General features: G+C 39.0%; 2 protein-coding genes across 3 annotated transcripts; one reads left to right on the forward strand and one right to left on the reverse strand.

The window, feature by feature from the left end:
• The first annotated feature begins 4,306 nt into the window (after positions 1 to 4,306).
• On the forward strand, positions 4,307 to 9,284 carry LOC116725915 (abnormal spindle-like microcephaly-associated protein homolog). The gene is made up of 6 exons (XM_032572325.1): positions 4,307 to 4,328; positions 7,004 to 7,177; positions 7,249 to 7,403; positions 8,439 to 8,615; positions 8,689 to 8,861; positions 9,121 to 9,284. The coding sequence occupies exons 1-6, from the start codon at positions 4,307 to 4,309 to the stop codon at positions 9,221 to 9,223; spliced, it is 804 nt and encodes a 267-aa protein (XP_032428216.1). The 3' UTR covers positions 9,224 to 9,284.
• Positions 9,285 to 13,661: 4,377 nt separating this feature from the next.
• Positions 13,662 to 15,763, reverse strand: LOC116725268 (interferon-induced protein with tetratricopeptide repeats 2-like). 2 transcript variants are annotated; one of them, XM_032571209.1, is made up of 2 exons: positions 15,732 to 15,763; positions 13,662 to 15,125 (listed from the first exon to the last, which is right to left on the reverse strand). In XM_032571209.1, exons 1-2 carry the CDS (start codon positions 15,734 to 15,736, stop codon positions 13,805 to 13,807), a joined length of 1,326 nt encoding a protein of 441 aa, XP_032427100.1. In that variant the 5' UTR covers positions 15,737 to 15,763; the 3' UTR covers positions 13,662 to 13,804. The 2 variants fall into 2 exon arrangements, with proteins under 2 accessions (XP_032427100.1, XP_032427099.1); XM_032571208.1 differs by having other exon boundaries at positions 13,662 to 15,128.

The following is a 15,763-nucleotide window of genomic DNA, read 5'->3' on the forward strand; positions in this document are numbered from 1 at the left end:
ATACCACTGCTGATCTACTTAACAGTCTAGTTTGCTTTAAGTACTAGAACTAGCCAGAAGTGCAGAGTACCCAAATATTGTACTCAAGTGTAGTACTACTTCATATTTTTACTCAGGTAAAATTAAAAACTAGTCATCCAAGAATGACTCAAGTAAGAGTAAAAAAGTATTTGGTAAAACTTCCCCACACTGGCTAGCTGTTTAGTTCTTGTTAAATCTGATTTTGTTTTTCTCTGTATTTTTATTTTTTGCTGAATCAATGGTTATAGTGGAAGTGGATATATATTGTGATTGCACTAATGTTTGATTTACCGTAACAGCATCAGGCTGTTTTTTACGTGTTTATTGAATCGAGGAAAAGTTCCCCTCCACTATATGTTACACCTTGCTGTTGTTAAAAGATAAACTGTGTCACAAAATACCACATCACTGACTTTACCTCGGGGAAAATAATAAAACAGCTGCGTATTCATTTTGGGAATGAAGGGAGTTTTCAGAACGCTGGTTTGTAATTTATTAATAAAGTTTGACTGAAATATCTGACTATTTTGTCGACATTCCCTTTAGCGCAGCGCCATCTAGTGGATGCATAACGTAACTCCAGCCTCTACTGTAGCGTCTATTCTATGCGCCTTATAATGCGGTGAGCCTTATATATGAAAAAAGGTTTTAAATAGGCCATTCATTGAAGGTGCGCCTTATAGTGCGGAAAATACGGTAAATGTTTTCAAACTTTTGCAACACCACACTTTGGAGATAAAAAATTAACTAAAACATTTAATGTATCTTTTAAGAAGACTCAGTGATCTTGCTGTTACCCAACCAGAACTTGTGTACAAGACAATATTGAGAGTTTTAACTTTTCATCTCCTCGTCTGGTTTGGTCACATGAGCTGCAGACTAACAGATAAACTTTTAAGAAACTTCCAGTGGCGGGTAAAGTAGCAGGTAAATAGACCTGAGTGAAGTTGGCCCCCACCTTCTTCAAATCAGGCAAATTTGGTGTCAAACGTTTGTGCAGCAAAAATTTTGTTTGTGGATTTTTGTTTGATTTTGTTTGTAATGGAAATAATTTCTGATTAAGTTTTCTGTTTTCATGCTTTCATGGATTGTTCTTCTTTTTTCCCTTTTCTACAGGTTTTCATGTTAAATTGCACTTTTTTGTTAAGTTTGTTAAACTACCTTGAATCTGTATTTCTAAATAAAGACTAACAGAAAGATCACACAGTAACTTTTATTTTTTATAAAACCTGTTTTGTTCTTATAACAAACAAACCAGATAAAACAAGTTTGGGTTTCTTTATGGTTCGGAGAATTAAATTATGATTACAATTATCATCTAATATTATGTACAGATTAAACTCTAATCTTAATTTAACATCCTGGAACCTGAAGAATCCAAACCTGTTAAATCAACTTTTTAAAGTTTGGTATAAAAAGAAAAACAGGATTTATCAAAGAAAAAAGGTGAATGGACTGAACTTGTGTAGAGCCTTGCTGGTCACGTTGACCACTCAAAGCGCTTCACACTACAGTCACATTTACAAACACACACATTCACACCCACATGCAGGTCAGAGGGCAACTTGCCGCTAAGTGCCCCGCCCTGGGTCAGCTCAACATGTGGCTGAGGAAGCTGGAATCGAACTTACAACCTTCTGGTCACAAGACGACCACTCTACCCACTGAGCCACAGCCGCACTAAAAAAGCCACTGCATGATCCTTTTGCTAATCTTCTTTAAAATACAGATTTAAACAGTTTAAAAGCTACAATTCAGTGCAATTTAATATAAAAAGTGAGTAGAAACTAAAGGACAAACCATAAAAGCACAAGTACAGTGGAAATAAACAGAAATCATTACTATTAAATGAAGACATTTTAACTCTTAAATCAATACGTTGCTATAAAAATTGAGCCCAGTGTTGCTGCGGCGCTAAAGCAGCGAAGGGAACAGGGCTAACGTTCGGCTAATTCAATTAATTATAAAGTTTAACAATAAAGCTGCACATGTGTTTGGGGTTTCTTCAAATCTTTGGGGGCAATTTGCAGTGACCAACTGACCTGACCTACATGTTTTAGGAGATGTGGGGGGAACCGGAGCACCCGGAGAAAACCCACGCAAACACGGGGAGACCATGCAAACTCCACACAGATGGTGTCTGTGAAGACGCAGCGCTAACCGCTGCACCACCGTGCTGCCCACGTTTTTTCCAATTGAGTTGGGAAGGGATCTATTTTCTAGTTTGTCAATGGGGGATAAAACTTTAACGTTTTAAATTTGACGGAGCGTGGCCTGGCGCCCCGTACACAGAGGCTACAACCTCCATGAGTTTGAGTCCTCTTTCCTCTCTTGCTCGTCTTTCTCCTTCTCTGAATATCATCATAATCCAGAACATTAGACATGTTCTGGATTGTCTTCACTGTTTTATTTTTCTTTTGGCTTCTGCCATCTCAGAGTCTTCCGTAATTTTTTCCAAAAAGACATTTTAGACTTTTTCTTCTTACCGTCCTGCATGATTTTAACATCCGGATTGTCCAAATCCTCCAGGACGGTTTCTCCAGTGATCTTAGTCTCTTCTGAGGATTCTGGGTCTGTGGAACAACCTGATAACGGTTCTCCTAAGATTTTCTCCTCTGGAGAAACCTTTTCACTTACGACATCAACTGGGTCCACTTGGTCCTGTAAGTCTTCCTCCTTCTCTTGGGAAACTGTGATGTCTTTTTTTTGGAAACCGTCTTCCTCAGCTCTCAGCAGCAGTAGATCCTCTTTCGCTCTTTGTAAATCATTTTTCAAGCAACTTATTTCCAGCTGGTATTTCTCTGCGTCATGTTTAAATGCAGTGACTTCATTTTCATACTGACATTTGAGCTGCAGGTACAAACCGTTTACCTTCTCCAGGTCTGCCTGGGCACTGCTTTCTCTGTCTTGCAGGATTTTAATCTCTGTTGTTGCGTTATTTTGGAGGACGGCATATTCAGATCTCAGGTGGTCCAGACTCGCCTTGGCCTTCTCTACTGTCTCCAGATGTGTTTTTCTCTCCTCCTTTACCTGCTGCTGAAGTTTTTCAAGTTGTTGCAGCGCAGATCGGTTAATATCCCAAATAAGCTTTTCTGCCTTTTGTCTCTGTAAAAGAGCCATTTGGTCCTGCCTTATTTTCTGCTGGTAAGTCTCCACCTGCTGCTGTAACTCCAGTATGTCGTTTCTATATCTACATTTAAGCTCCTCATGTGAAACATGAACCCGATCCAGTTCATGGAACATCTGTCTGTCCCTGTTTCTTAGAATTATGATCTTTCTTGCCATTCTCTGGAAGAGCTCTTCCTTCTCAGCTCTCAGATTGTTGACTAGGTTCAGATGCTCTCTCTCTCTCTCTATATTGGCGTCTTTCTCACGTCTCGCCTCCTGCCGATATCTCTCCACGTCTTGCTTAAGTCCAGAAACGTCACTATTATATTTACAGCTGAGTTCACTATATGAATTTTTGAGCTGAGCCAATTCTTCCTGCAGACGTTTCTCATTGTCTTGCAGGGACGCGATCTTATGGGACATTTCCAGACTGGAGTCCAGTCTTTGGGTTTCCCCGTGTAAAATATCCAAGTGTGCAGGAGCGAAGCTGCCTTGGGGGTTTTGCCAGACTCCCGTTCTTGCCTGGAGTCCCATCATCCTGTTGCGGTATTTCTCAAATTGGTGAAACATTTCTACCTCAAATCCTTTAGCCAAAATCTGTCGCCGTAAATTACTTGAACCGTCGTTTGGAAAGAGCTTTGCGCACGTCTGAGCTAGTCAGTGATATTGCAAGCAATGAAAAATATGCAGAATTGTGTCACATACAATTCTGCAGTTGATGACATCACAGACTGCATCGCCAGTGACATCACAGAATCTTCCTTTGCTGGCGGTGTGACATCATTCCACCACCAAATATCTCACTCTTCATTCTTGTTTACATTCAAAATAGTCCATGATTCAGTCGTTTTTATCCAAACTCATTTCTGTTTTGGGCCAGATCAAAAACCTGAATGTTCATAAAGGGCCTGTTGCACCAGAACATATTGATAAAAACCAATTAAACTGTTAAAATATCAATAAATAGGTGTTTCAGCATCAATGCGTTTTTCTTACAATAACGTAATATTGAACATCTTTTCACACTAATCAGTTCATCCAGGATTGTTTTTGTGCTTTTCTGCAATCAACACAGATTTTGTGGCGCTAAGTTAGAAATATCTGTAAGGAATTTTTTACAATATTTGCGCTAAAATATGATGTTAAATGTGACCTTTTATTAATCTCTCTATCGGTCATGGACTATAACTTGACATCAGGTCAGGCTGAGACAGCAGGCACTTGAACCCAAATGTTTATGGACAATTTTGAGAAAAAATGTTAATAAACTCAGAAAACATGTTGATAAACTCAGAAAAATGTTGATAAACTCAGAAAACATGTTGATAAACTCAGAAAACATGTTGATAAACTCAGAAAAATGTTGATAAACTCAGAAAACATGTTGATAAACTCAGAAAAATGTTGATAAACTCAGAAAAATGTTGATAAACTCAGAAAACATGTTGATAAACTCAGGAAACATGAGGGGATCTGTTGATTGTTGTGTGAATTTTGCGGTTATTTGTAAAAACTGGAGGGGCCCATTGCTATGATTTGGAGTCTAGAGGGCCACATAAAAAGCTATGGCGGGCCAGATTTGGCCCTCGGGCCTTGAGTTTGACACACGGGCCATATATGATAATCTATAGAACTTTTTTCAATATCTAAACATTTGGAAGTTAATTTTGCTTGTTTAGTCAAACATTTATTTTCTTCTGTATTGTGGAAAAAGAGAGTGGGAAAGAAAATTTATAATAAATCGATGTAAACAATATGAAAAGTAAAATATAAAAACTAAAACTATTGATTTATAAATCTTGTTGAAAGTTGGTTAGGATTGATTAAGCCTCGTTGTTAATATCAGGCTTAAAACTCAAAAATTGTAAATGAGTGAAAGTTGTAATGTACTAGTATTGTGGTTTGTTTATTGTTGTCATAGCAACTGCCTGCCAAGATGGCTGTCAGTTAAAACAAAGAATGTTGTAATCTATATTTTCAGTATGTTTTTGTTAGCTTTTTAAAGGCACAATGTACTTCTTATTATAAATAGTTTCTAGTGAGAAAATAAATGTGTGTATTTTTTATCCGGTTTCTACTGTAGAAAACTTTTTCCACATTTTAATCTTCTAATCAAAATTAAATTACACGTTATCACAGAACTGTTCAGTTTAAATATCAATAACTTTCAAGGACTAGAAGCAAAGTTTAGTGCTTTAATTACTGATTAAACACAAAATTAAAGCACCACTTTCACATTTTTATTGTGAAAACCTCATATCCACAGATGTCAACCAAGCAAGAATTTTGCAGTATTAACTTATGTTTTGCGGCGGTCTTTGACCAAGCTCAGGAACTTCTCGGCACTGATCTCATCATCAATCACAGTGTAATCGATACCCTGGTTTGGTAGCAGGATAAACATGGAGACGCCTTCCTGTTATGGCAGCTGTCTGTTTTTCATTCTTCTGATTTTCAGAGATAAAACACAGTTTCTCCTTGAAGGATTCAGATTGTCCTATTGACTATCTACTCTTATTTGTAGTTATAATCCTTCAGTAAATGTGACAAGATGAAAATAAACCAACAGTTATTGTGACAACAGTTACAGAGTCTCATAACATCTCTGCCTTCCAGCCAGAAACAAGCGATCTCCATTTACACTGGATTTATATTCCACCCTGGGGCTATTGCTGAAATCTTTAAATATTTGATTCCTGTTCTAAAAATGCTTATCAGTGTCGATTTTTAAAGGTCAAACACCAGATGTACCTTAATATGCATTACAGTGGAAATGGTGTTAGCATAACCGCAGAAGCTAACATCTACAGTCTTACTTATCTCAGCTCTGGTTGGCTCAACCAATCAGCGACAAGGAAAATGAAAGGCGCTCCTGGATTGGCTAAAAGTATGTCAACTGTCATTACTTTTAGCCAAACTAGCCAAAGACTTCCCAGGCTGCATTTTATTTAGAAAATCTTAGACGTGAATTCTGAAATCTGCAAATATTGAACTGCAAACGGGGGCGTCCACTGTACTTGGTTTTATTATACAACCGTACATCTTTGAAAAGCATTAGTGGAGCCTCCTGCACAACTAACAAGGATGCAGCAAGTGTTTTCTGAATAGTATGCCAACAACAAAACATTTGTCTTTTCCAGCAGCCATTGTACAGCACACACAACAGTAAAACCAGCTGACCAAATGTGCTGGAGCTCAGCTTGGGTTCCTGGGTAAAAGGTGGACCTCTGCTGGGATTGCTGGGTAACAAGCTGGGGTTGCTAGGTGACAGGCAACTCCATCACCTAGCTGCTGATTAGTGATGTTACAGTCCAGATGTTTTTGAAACTAAAAATTGTACTCAATTAAAAGTAAAAAGTAGCTGTCCAAGACATTACTAAAGTAATAGTAACATTTTATTTGGTAAAAGTCTACTCAAGTACTGAGTAACTAATCAAATTATCAATAATTTCATATTTAAAAATTACATAATCAGACGAACCAAAATATAAAGTTATGTGGAAATTTTGGTATTTTAATTGGATTATTCTTCAACTTCACATTTAGAAAATATAAATAAAGGGATATGTTTGAGCTACACTGCAAAAACAAAAAAATCTTACCAAGTATTTTTGGTAAACTTCCTATCACAAATATTAGTCCACTTGAAATAAAAATTAATGAACTACAACAGCATTTAATTTCCCTGTGGGATTAATAAAGTATTTTTGAATAAGATAAAACCACAAGTAACTTCATCAAGATATGAGCTTGTTTTAAGTCCATATTTCCTTAATATTGATGGAAAAGTACTCGCTCCATTGGCAGATTAAGTTAATCTATAACAAGACATTTAGTCCCATATCATACGTGAAATAATCTGCCAGTGGAACAAGTACTTCATCAATATTAAGGAAATATTTACTCGTGAAGCTGAGGCTCCGCTTGCGCAAAATCTCTGCTGAAGTACGAGAGGAAGACAAACTCTGCAACAAAACCTCTTCTGCGCTGGAGTATCTCCTCCGATACAAACACTTCTCCTTCATCCTGGAGGCCCTGAAGAACCTCGGTAAGACCAGGACTGGATTGTTTTCGCTCGCTGCTGTCGGCTGAGTGGTGATGGAAACGTTTTTTATGCAGAGGCCGCCACCAGGCTGTCGCCAGAGTGCTGCGAGCGGCTGGTGGGAAGCGACGCCACCGGTGTCATCTTCACGCTGATACGCAGCTGCAACCGGAGCGGACCCTGCATGGAGGTCATCACCTTCTCCGTCCAGATCCTCCTCAACCTCTCCAAGGTACAACTGACGTCTCCGGTTCATAACATCGATGCTTTTCTGACTGAATATCTTTCATTTTTATACAAATCTCAACCTGTTTACAAAAGCTGATTGAAATTTACCAACTTAATCTTTCAGGTTTTTTTCCCTTAATTTTATTGGTTTTACAAAAACAGGCTCTAGTTGTACTTTTCATAAAGCCCTCCTGTATTGAATCCTTTTTTTGAACTGCGCCCTCTGGTGGAAGATGTTGGTAGTACATGTGGCAAATGCAAATTAAAGACCAACAAGGCTAAAATAAAGTATTTTTGGTGCTTAAAAAATCTCTAATAGTCATACATTAAGTAATAATTAAAGTACTATAAGCTGTTATTAGTGTATCTATCTAACTGTTTCAGGCCTTAAAAGGACGATAAATTGTCCCAGAAGTTTTTGCAATAAACGATAATATTGTTGTTGTTTTGAGACTGTTTAAGGAATATAATCACAATATATCAGCACCAACATCAGTATCGGTCGTTACTAGTAATTTTTTTAACATGTCTGCATTGGGCTGATAAATACAACGATCATAAACAGACATCTTGTTTCTGTCTGTTTATGATCGTTTGTTTTTTCAAAGGTGTCAAAAAAAGTAGAGAAATATATTATATAATATCAGCAAGAACAGTAATATTAATATCTGATGGACCAAATTTTCATATTGGTGCATCCTTAAATATAATGGTCTCAGAGATCAATAAACTTTAAATTCTGATGAACTGGAAGACATTTTAAGATATCCAAAATGAATAAACAAAACGGAAACAACAAATAATATGAATTATGAAGTCTGTGTAAACAAAAATGCCCTTCAAAAAAAGATTTGGTTGAGACCAAAGCAGCAGACTGAAGACTTTTGTCATCCTGTTTTTGGTAGAAAGAAGAAAAAAATATAAATTATTGAGCTTGTTTTAATTTGTCATGTGATTAATTAATTTATTTCATCAGAGATCAATCAGAGAAGATGGTTCAAATCTAATTATTAACACTCAAATGTGTATTTCCCCTCAGTACCACCTGACCATAGAGGCGGTGTATTCGGTGGAAAACTCCCTGGAAACGCTGCTGGATTTACTGCAGAAATACCGGGAGAAAGCCGGGGACAAGGTGGCCGAAAAGGGCGGCAGCATCTTCACCAAAGCCTGCTTCCTTCTCGCTCTGCTGCTGCAGGACGAGCGCCGCGCTCAGGTCTGAAGCAGACAAAAAAATCTTTCCCACTAATCCTTACGAAAACATTTAAATTTAATCTATTTCCCCTCAGGAGGTGGTGAAGCTGCCTAAAGTTTTGGACCGGATACGCAGCATCTACCGGCTCACCGCGCGGAAACACAAAATGGACGAAGAGCGCAGCATCACCAGGCAGAGAATCAACGCCTCGATCAACGGGAGCTTCTTTGTTCCGCCAACGCCGCGCAAATCCAAACCGCCACCAAAGTAGGCAGCATCGGATCTGTACAAACCCAAACAGGACTTTTGGTTCTGTGGAAACTAAAATGCTGTTTTCTGTGGAGCTAAATTAGTGTCAGAAAGATTCACAAAGCGTACAGTAAAATCTGCATGTGTGCAATAAGACGTAATAAGCGTAAAAGAAGATTTGTTAATGTACGATATTATTCGCTGTTCTGTACAACACGATGCAAATCTTACTGTGAATGTTGGGACTAATTTAGCTCCATATTTTTGTGTCGTTCAGGTTTGCACCAGATTGGGTTCTGAGGAAGGACAAACTGAAAGACGTCGTCGATCCCCTCAGGGCGATCCAGATGGTGGCGGAAACGCTCGCCATCGTTTTATAAACAGAAAACCTTCAAGAGTCTTTTTGTTTTCACAGAAAACCTCAGATTTTTAATATTTTTTGTTTTCTTTTTCAATCAAATGATTTGTTTGTAAATACTGAATTTGATCTTTTTTGATAATAAAATTGATCTTGTTTATGTTTTTCCCTTTTCAATTTTTTCTTCCTGTTTCGGGAAACTAAAAAAATGCCTAAAAACTCATCTTTTCAAATCTTCTTACTCTGCACTGTCTAACTTTCTGATGGTTTATCTTGTTTGTACGGGTTCTTTGTTAATAAATGCGTTTAAATAAAATGTATTAATACTGAGTCATCTACATAAGGTTGTACAGCTAAAACCATCATCTTCACATTTTAGTTATTATTTAGCATATCTTTAGGCAGATGAGTGTTTTTACAGAAGAAAACTTAAACCTTAGTTTTGGGTTTGTTTCTAAGTGTTGTCATGATTAAACACCCTGTCAGTTCTGAGGCTCTGCTGAAAAGTAAATATGAATCTGAAAAGTAGTTCTGAACTTTTTTCAAATTATTTTTTCGTTTGCAGATTTAGAAACTTTTTCCCCAAAACTTTCAGTTTCAAATTATGTTTTAGTTTGAAGATTTTTTTTCATTGTAGAAACTTTTTTCAGTTTTAAATCATTTTTTTTTAGTTTGTTAGCAGATTCACTTTTGGCACAGCGATAAATGTCACATCTGTGTAAGAAGGACACACATTTTATTTGACAAAGGTGGGTTAAGTTAGACATTTCACGTGATGCGACACGCAATAAACCAACAGGAAAACAAACAAATGAGAAAACATGTCAACAGTTTCAAGATTTTTTTTTAAAATCTTTTTTCAGTCTCAAACTTTCTTTTTTCCATTTCAAGTATTTATTTTATGTCTCTTTCAGTCTTTTTTTCTTAAATAGCTGCTTTACAGTTCTTTTTTTTCACAATATCAAATTTTTTTTTTTGCAAAACTTTTTGACCCCAATTTTGCTCCATACCACTGCTGATCTACTTAACAGTCTAGTTTGCTTTAAGTACTAGAACTAGCCAGAAGTGCAGAGTACCCAAATATTGTACTCAAGTGTAGTACTACTTCATATTTTTACTCAGGTAAAATTAAAAACTAGTCATCCAAGAAATGACTCAAGTAAGAGTAAAAAAGTATTTGGTAAAACTTCCCCACACTGGCTAGCTGTTTAGTTCTTGTTAAATCTCATTTTGTTTTTCTCTGTATTTTTATTTTTTGCTGAAATAGATTTTTGATCAAATCAGTTTCTTTGTTTTCTTTGCTACATTTGATTTATTTATTTTTCTGAAATCAGTTTTTTTTTCTTCTTTTTTTATGTTCATTCCTGTTTCTGATTAAATTTTACCAAATCATATTTTGTGTCAACAGTTTGCAACTTGCACTAGCTGGTTAGCCGGTCAGCTGCCTACATACCTTTCTAGGCAGCTACTAAGTAAAAGTAGAACTACTTCAACATATTTTTATTCAAGTAAAAGTAAAAAGTATCCGTCCAAGAAATTACTAAAGTAAAAGTAAAAAGTATTTGGTAAAAAAGTTACTCAAATACTGAGTAACAGGTACAAAACGCTGGAATGAAACGGCTTCATCACCTCCTCCTGGTGTGGATCAGTTCTCCAGAACCTTAGTGACCTGATTATTCTATTCAGGTGGTGCAGCAGAGGCTCATCTAAAGGTTTCAGGGCAGCGGGCCTCCAGGGCCTCCAGGGCCTCCAGGGCTGGAGTTTGAGACCCCTGGTTTATAGGGACAACATGACTGGGACCTTTTTAACTGCTGAGTGAACCAGCAGCTGTTCATGTGACTCCTTATCAAATATCCATATCGAAACCAAGCAGGAGTTTTTCCTACAGACATCAGAAATGTTGATCAAGTTTAAACCAGAAAATCAGAAGAAAGAAAGTGGATCAGAATCTGGATTCAAAATGTTTCAGTCTTTTTGCTTCAGCTGCTTCTGGCCTCCATGTTTAACTAAAAATGTCCCAGAAAGTTTATGGTTAAAATTTACATCATGTATCATGAACTTGATGCCATTTATTTGTTTTTGAAACTAAAGTTAATCTGACCTGCTCTGTGTGACTGATATGGTTGTACTTTTAGAAATATCCTGGGTTCATTTGTAAAGTTTCCATGTGGCTTTCAGGATTCAAGACTTCAGTCCAAACACACGACTGTGAGGTAAACGGGTCTCCATATATTTCTCTCAGGGGTGTGTGTGTGTGTGTGTGTGTGTGTGATGGACTGATCTATCTCTGGCCCAATGAACGCAGCAGAAAGGGAGCAGGGCTAAATGAGCTTGCAAAGATAAAAGCATAGAGAAAATGAATGTTTATGTTAGGTACCAGGCTGGTGGGTTCTTTTCAGATCATCCACCAGAGGGCGCCTGATGACAGCTGGTTCTTGGAGGGCGTGCCGGCAGGTCCTAACCAGACGCACCTGTGGGGAATTGCCATCTCCTGGTGGAGTATATGAGCAGCTGACTGCCAGCACATCTTCGCCAGAGTGTTTGCCTGAACTGGTACACTGAGCCCTCAAGAGTTGTTTCGCTGAGTACACTTGTTGAAATTGGAGTTGTTTGGAGATCTAAAACTTCCTTTGTGATCCTTTTTCCAGGAAGCCTTCAGGAGAACTCGAGCCATCCCCTCTTTGGAAGGAATCCTCCAGAGGCGCCGTGAGAGTTCTAACTGGGAGCCCGAGCCTCACCATCATCTTCCCAGTTACTTACCGGTGCAGTCCTCAGTTGGCAGTCAGCTCCATTACTTCTCCGTGCGGTCTAAGCACAACCTGTCCACCCTCTGACTCTCTGCCCAGCTGTCGCCTTTGGACATACCCACCTCCTGGTGCCTGGCCTTCCTCCTCCTCCTCTGTTCGGACCCCGACTCCCACAAGTAAGAGCTTCAGAACCAGTTCAACTGAGTTGATTCGCTGATCCTGAACTCACCATATCTCTCTCCCTCAGTGAGTGGCTGAACCCGGAACCCTTTATTGAAGCCCAAGTCCAACTACCAGTTCTGAGTTTTTTGTGAATAAGAAAAATAAACCCTTTTGAACTTTTACACCAGTCTCTCTCTGAGTGTTTCTGCATGTGGGCAAAGAACGTTAAACCCAACATGACAGTTTATGTTTTAAAGCTTTCATAAAGGCTGATTGTCCAATCACAGCTCAGAATGAATGCAGACTCTTCAGCAGCTGCTGTCACACATGAATCAATGTTCAGATGACGATGGGCTCTGATGTTTGATTAGATGTCTGTTTGTAAAAGGTTTAACCTCGGATAAGAATATTTTCAAAACATTTCTCAAAGATTTCTAGATGTGGATCAGATTTTGTCAGAAGATGTTTGATTAAAATTTTTGCTATAAATCAAATTTAAGCAAGGTGTTGATGAACAATTATTTGGGATGGCTGGTCATTAATAGTCTAATTCAGAGATGAAAATAAAACCATTTTAAATATATTGCAACTGCAGAAATTATATTACATTTATAATTAACAAGGAAAAATCTAATATTTTTTTATTTCTGTTTTAGGAAAAAAATTAAAGCACATTCAGCTTTCTGGTTTTGAAGTCTTAAAAATATTTTTGCCTCGATTTTCTTTTGTTAACAAGCTGTAACAAAGAAAAGAACAGAATCAAGATGTTCACAACACAAACGGTTTGACAAAAAGACGCCCAGAAAAATGGTCCTTATTGATGATACTCAAGTGTTATTTTACAAAAGTTAGATTTCTGTTCAGCAGAGAAATGCTTTGAATTGTTCTGGGTCTGTTATGTTCTGCTGGGATTTCACTTCTGTCCAGCAGGTGGCAGCAGCAGGCTGCATTTTACCGCCGGTAAAACAGGAAGCAGTTGCGTTGGTAGCTTCCGGTTAGCTCAGCTAGCTCGAGCTAGTCGCTGTGTCCAGGTAGACTAGAGACTGCTGGACCTCACCTGGAGACCCCGGGTCTGAGCGGTACCGGTCGGGTTCTGCTGGGGGAACGGAGCAGGAACAGTTTGCAGCTCAGGGTCTTTATTTCTGGAGTTTATGAGCAAAACTGATAAACCAGTCAGGAAAACATTCCCGCCTTATGGAAGCTTTAAAACAACATTTTCAAAATTAAAAACAGAACAGAACATAATGTTATCCCCCAGCAGAATCACACGAAGCAAACTACAACAGAAAAAAATAGACAGTAGGGTAAATTTTAAACTGTAGCATCGTTCAAAGATACAAACTGTATCTTGAAACTTATTTTATTTGTCTGCTGTCGTCATGATTTACACTAACATGTTAAGTGTTTAGGCTGTTCAATAAAAATAGTCATTTTTTTTTCTGATGCGCCATCAAACATCAGTCCAGGTCATCTCAGCAGTGGCCTCTAGGTGGAGCTGTGTATTTATTTTTTAAATTTAAAATTCAAGGAAGTAATGAAAGAACAAGAAGGTTAAACTCCAACTTTTATTTAGCAAAAAATCAAGTTACAGAAGAAGACCCATTCATAGATATGAAAACAACTTACTTATCTAAATTATTCCGCTTATATTTGATGCTAATGTGAAATAGTTTAAGAATGTGTTCTGATCACATTCAGTGGTTCTGGGTTGCAGGTTGAATTCCCAGTCTGGCCAGAAGCTCTTTGATGCGTTTGCACAGATCAGCGTCTCCGTTTCTTCTGGAAGTTTCTCTTGTTAAGGTCTTCTCCAGTTCTGTGATGCTGGAATGTCGATATTTTGACTCTTCTTGGATCTCTGCTGCCCTCATGTGGTACTCAGTTGACTCGCAGCTGTTATTTTTCATAAAGAATAAATGTTTGGCGTAGACGTTGTAAAGCATCTGTTTTCTTGCTAGATCCAGATCTTGTCTTTGTTCCAGCAGCTCTTTGTAAATCTGCTCAGCTTTCTTTGCGTCTAGCTTTGCATGTATGGACGCCAAAGTGATTTTATCTTCAAGTTTGGGTTGAGGATCATTATGAATCACTTCCTCCCAGAGTCTGATTGCTCCGTTGATCTCGTTGCTGTCAGTTCTGTAGTCCTTAGAAAGGATCTTCTTTGTGAGACTCTCTGCATCAGATCTTTGCTGTTGGGTTTGATTCAGAGCTTCATCTGGAGATTCTTCAGCGTCGTCTTCCAGTTTAAACCTTTTGTTCAGACGCAGCAATGGGCTGATTCCGCTGTAGCTGTTGACAGGTTTCTCTTTCAGCTTTCCAGCCAAAACTCGAGCTTCACCATGGACGATTTCTCCGTTTGCAGCTCTGGCCTCCAGATAAAGAGCAGCAATGCATAAGTCATCTGGGTCCTGTTCGTTGGCAGATCTCAGCATCTCCAGCCGGTCAGCGTTCAGCTTCTGTAAGTTGTCTGTGAGGAACTCTGTTGATAGTATGGCGTAGCTGCTCTGCCACTCCACGGTGTCCGGCTGCATCTCGATGGCTCTCTGGAAGAGCTCTGCAGCCTCCAGCTTCTTCTCTTTATCAAACTTCATCAGGGTCCAGGCCTTCTCAGCTAAGACCTCTGGGTGGCGCTCTAACTCAGGTGGAGCTGGGTATTTCCTCATCAGACCGTCGACCTTTGACAGGTAGTCTTCACTCTTCTCATCTTCTCCCAGGTGATGGTGCAGCCAGGCCAGATTCCCAAAGTTCACCATCAACCAGGGACCTTCATCAGCGTTTTTCTGCCTCTGGAAGGTCTCAGCGGCCCGGTTGAAGAGGTTCAGGGCGTCTTCAGAGGAGCCCAGCTGGTACTGGATGAAGCCCAGCAGGTTGTAGACGTGACCCAGCCAGAAGTTCCCCTCCTCAGTGCTGATGTCTCCCAGTGCGTCCCGGAGGTAGGTCTGTTTGGACCTGGAGGGTTGGAGCTCCCAGGTGAAGTGGCTCTGCAGCGCGTTCAGCCTGGACTCTGAAGTCTCTGTAGAGCTGCTGGCAAATCATGAAGACAAAGTTAATCTGTTCAGAGAGAATAAAATAATGATTGCAGGGAAACATGAAGAAGTAAAGTAAATGACTTGCACTGTTTAGGCGCTTCATCAAGTCCAGAGGACTCCAACGCTTCACACTACAGTCATCATTCACACTCAGACACTGATGGTGGTGAGCTACATGGTAGCTACAGCTACCCTGATCTGACCGAAGAACTGTGACCTCCACCTGCAGGCAAGGCGAGTGAAGCGTCTTCACATGGACACTAAGACAGAGGCAGACGGATGGCGGTTTCAAACCCACAACCCACCGGTTACAGGACAAACTACTGTTCCATCGTTGGAAAGGACAGAAATGGTTCAGGATCATCAAGTGATGAAAATAAAAAGGATAAATTGGAACTGTTGAACAACTCGAGAAGAGTATCATCTCTGTTAGCTTTAGCCTGACCTTTGACCTGCTGTACCTAAACTCACGCAATTTTCTCTAAGAATGAGATAAATCCAGGACCACAAGAAAACAAGTACAGAGGTGAGAAAGGTCAAGTGAACCCAGTGAGAGATTCATATTTTAGAAAAATCTCAGATATTTCCCATCACTCACCTCATGATCCAGCTGTTTCAAATCACTTTGAG

Source organism: Xiphophorus hellerii, chromosome 9 (assembly GCF_003331165.1).
Source record: "Xiphophorus hellerii strain 12219 chromosome 9, Xiphophorus_hellerii-4.1, whole genome shotgun sequence".
NCBI classification, from domain to species: domain Eukaryota; kingdom Metazoa; phylum Chordata; class Actinopteri; order Cyprinodontiformes; family Poeciliidae; genus Xiphophorus; species Xiphophorus hellerii.

Coding starts and splice junctions, on each gene's coding strand:
- LOC116725915 (XM_032572325.1), top strand. CDS start 4,307: ATGGACTATAACTTGACATCAG. Junction 8,616..8,688: donor AGGACGAGCGCCGCGCTCAG/GTCTGAAGCAGA, acceptor ATTTCCCCTCAG/GAGGTGGTGAAGCTGCCTAA. Junction 8,862..9,120: donor AAATCCAAACCGCCACCAAA/GTAGGCAGCATC, acceptor TGTGTCGTTCAG/GTTTGCACCAGATTGGGTTC.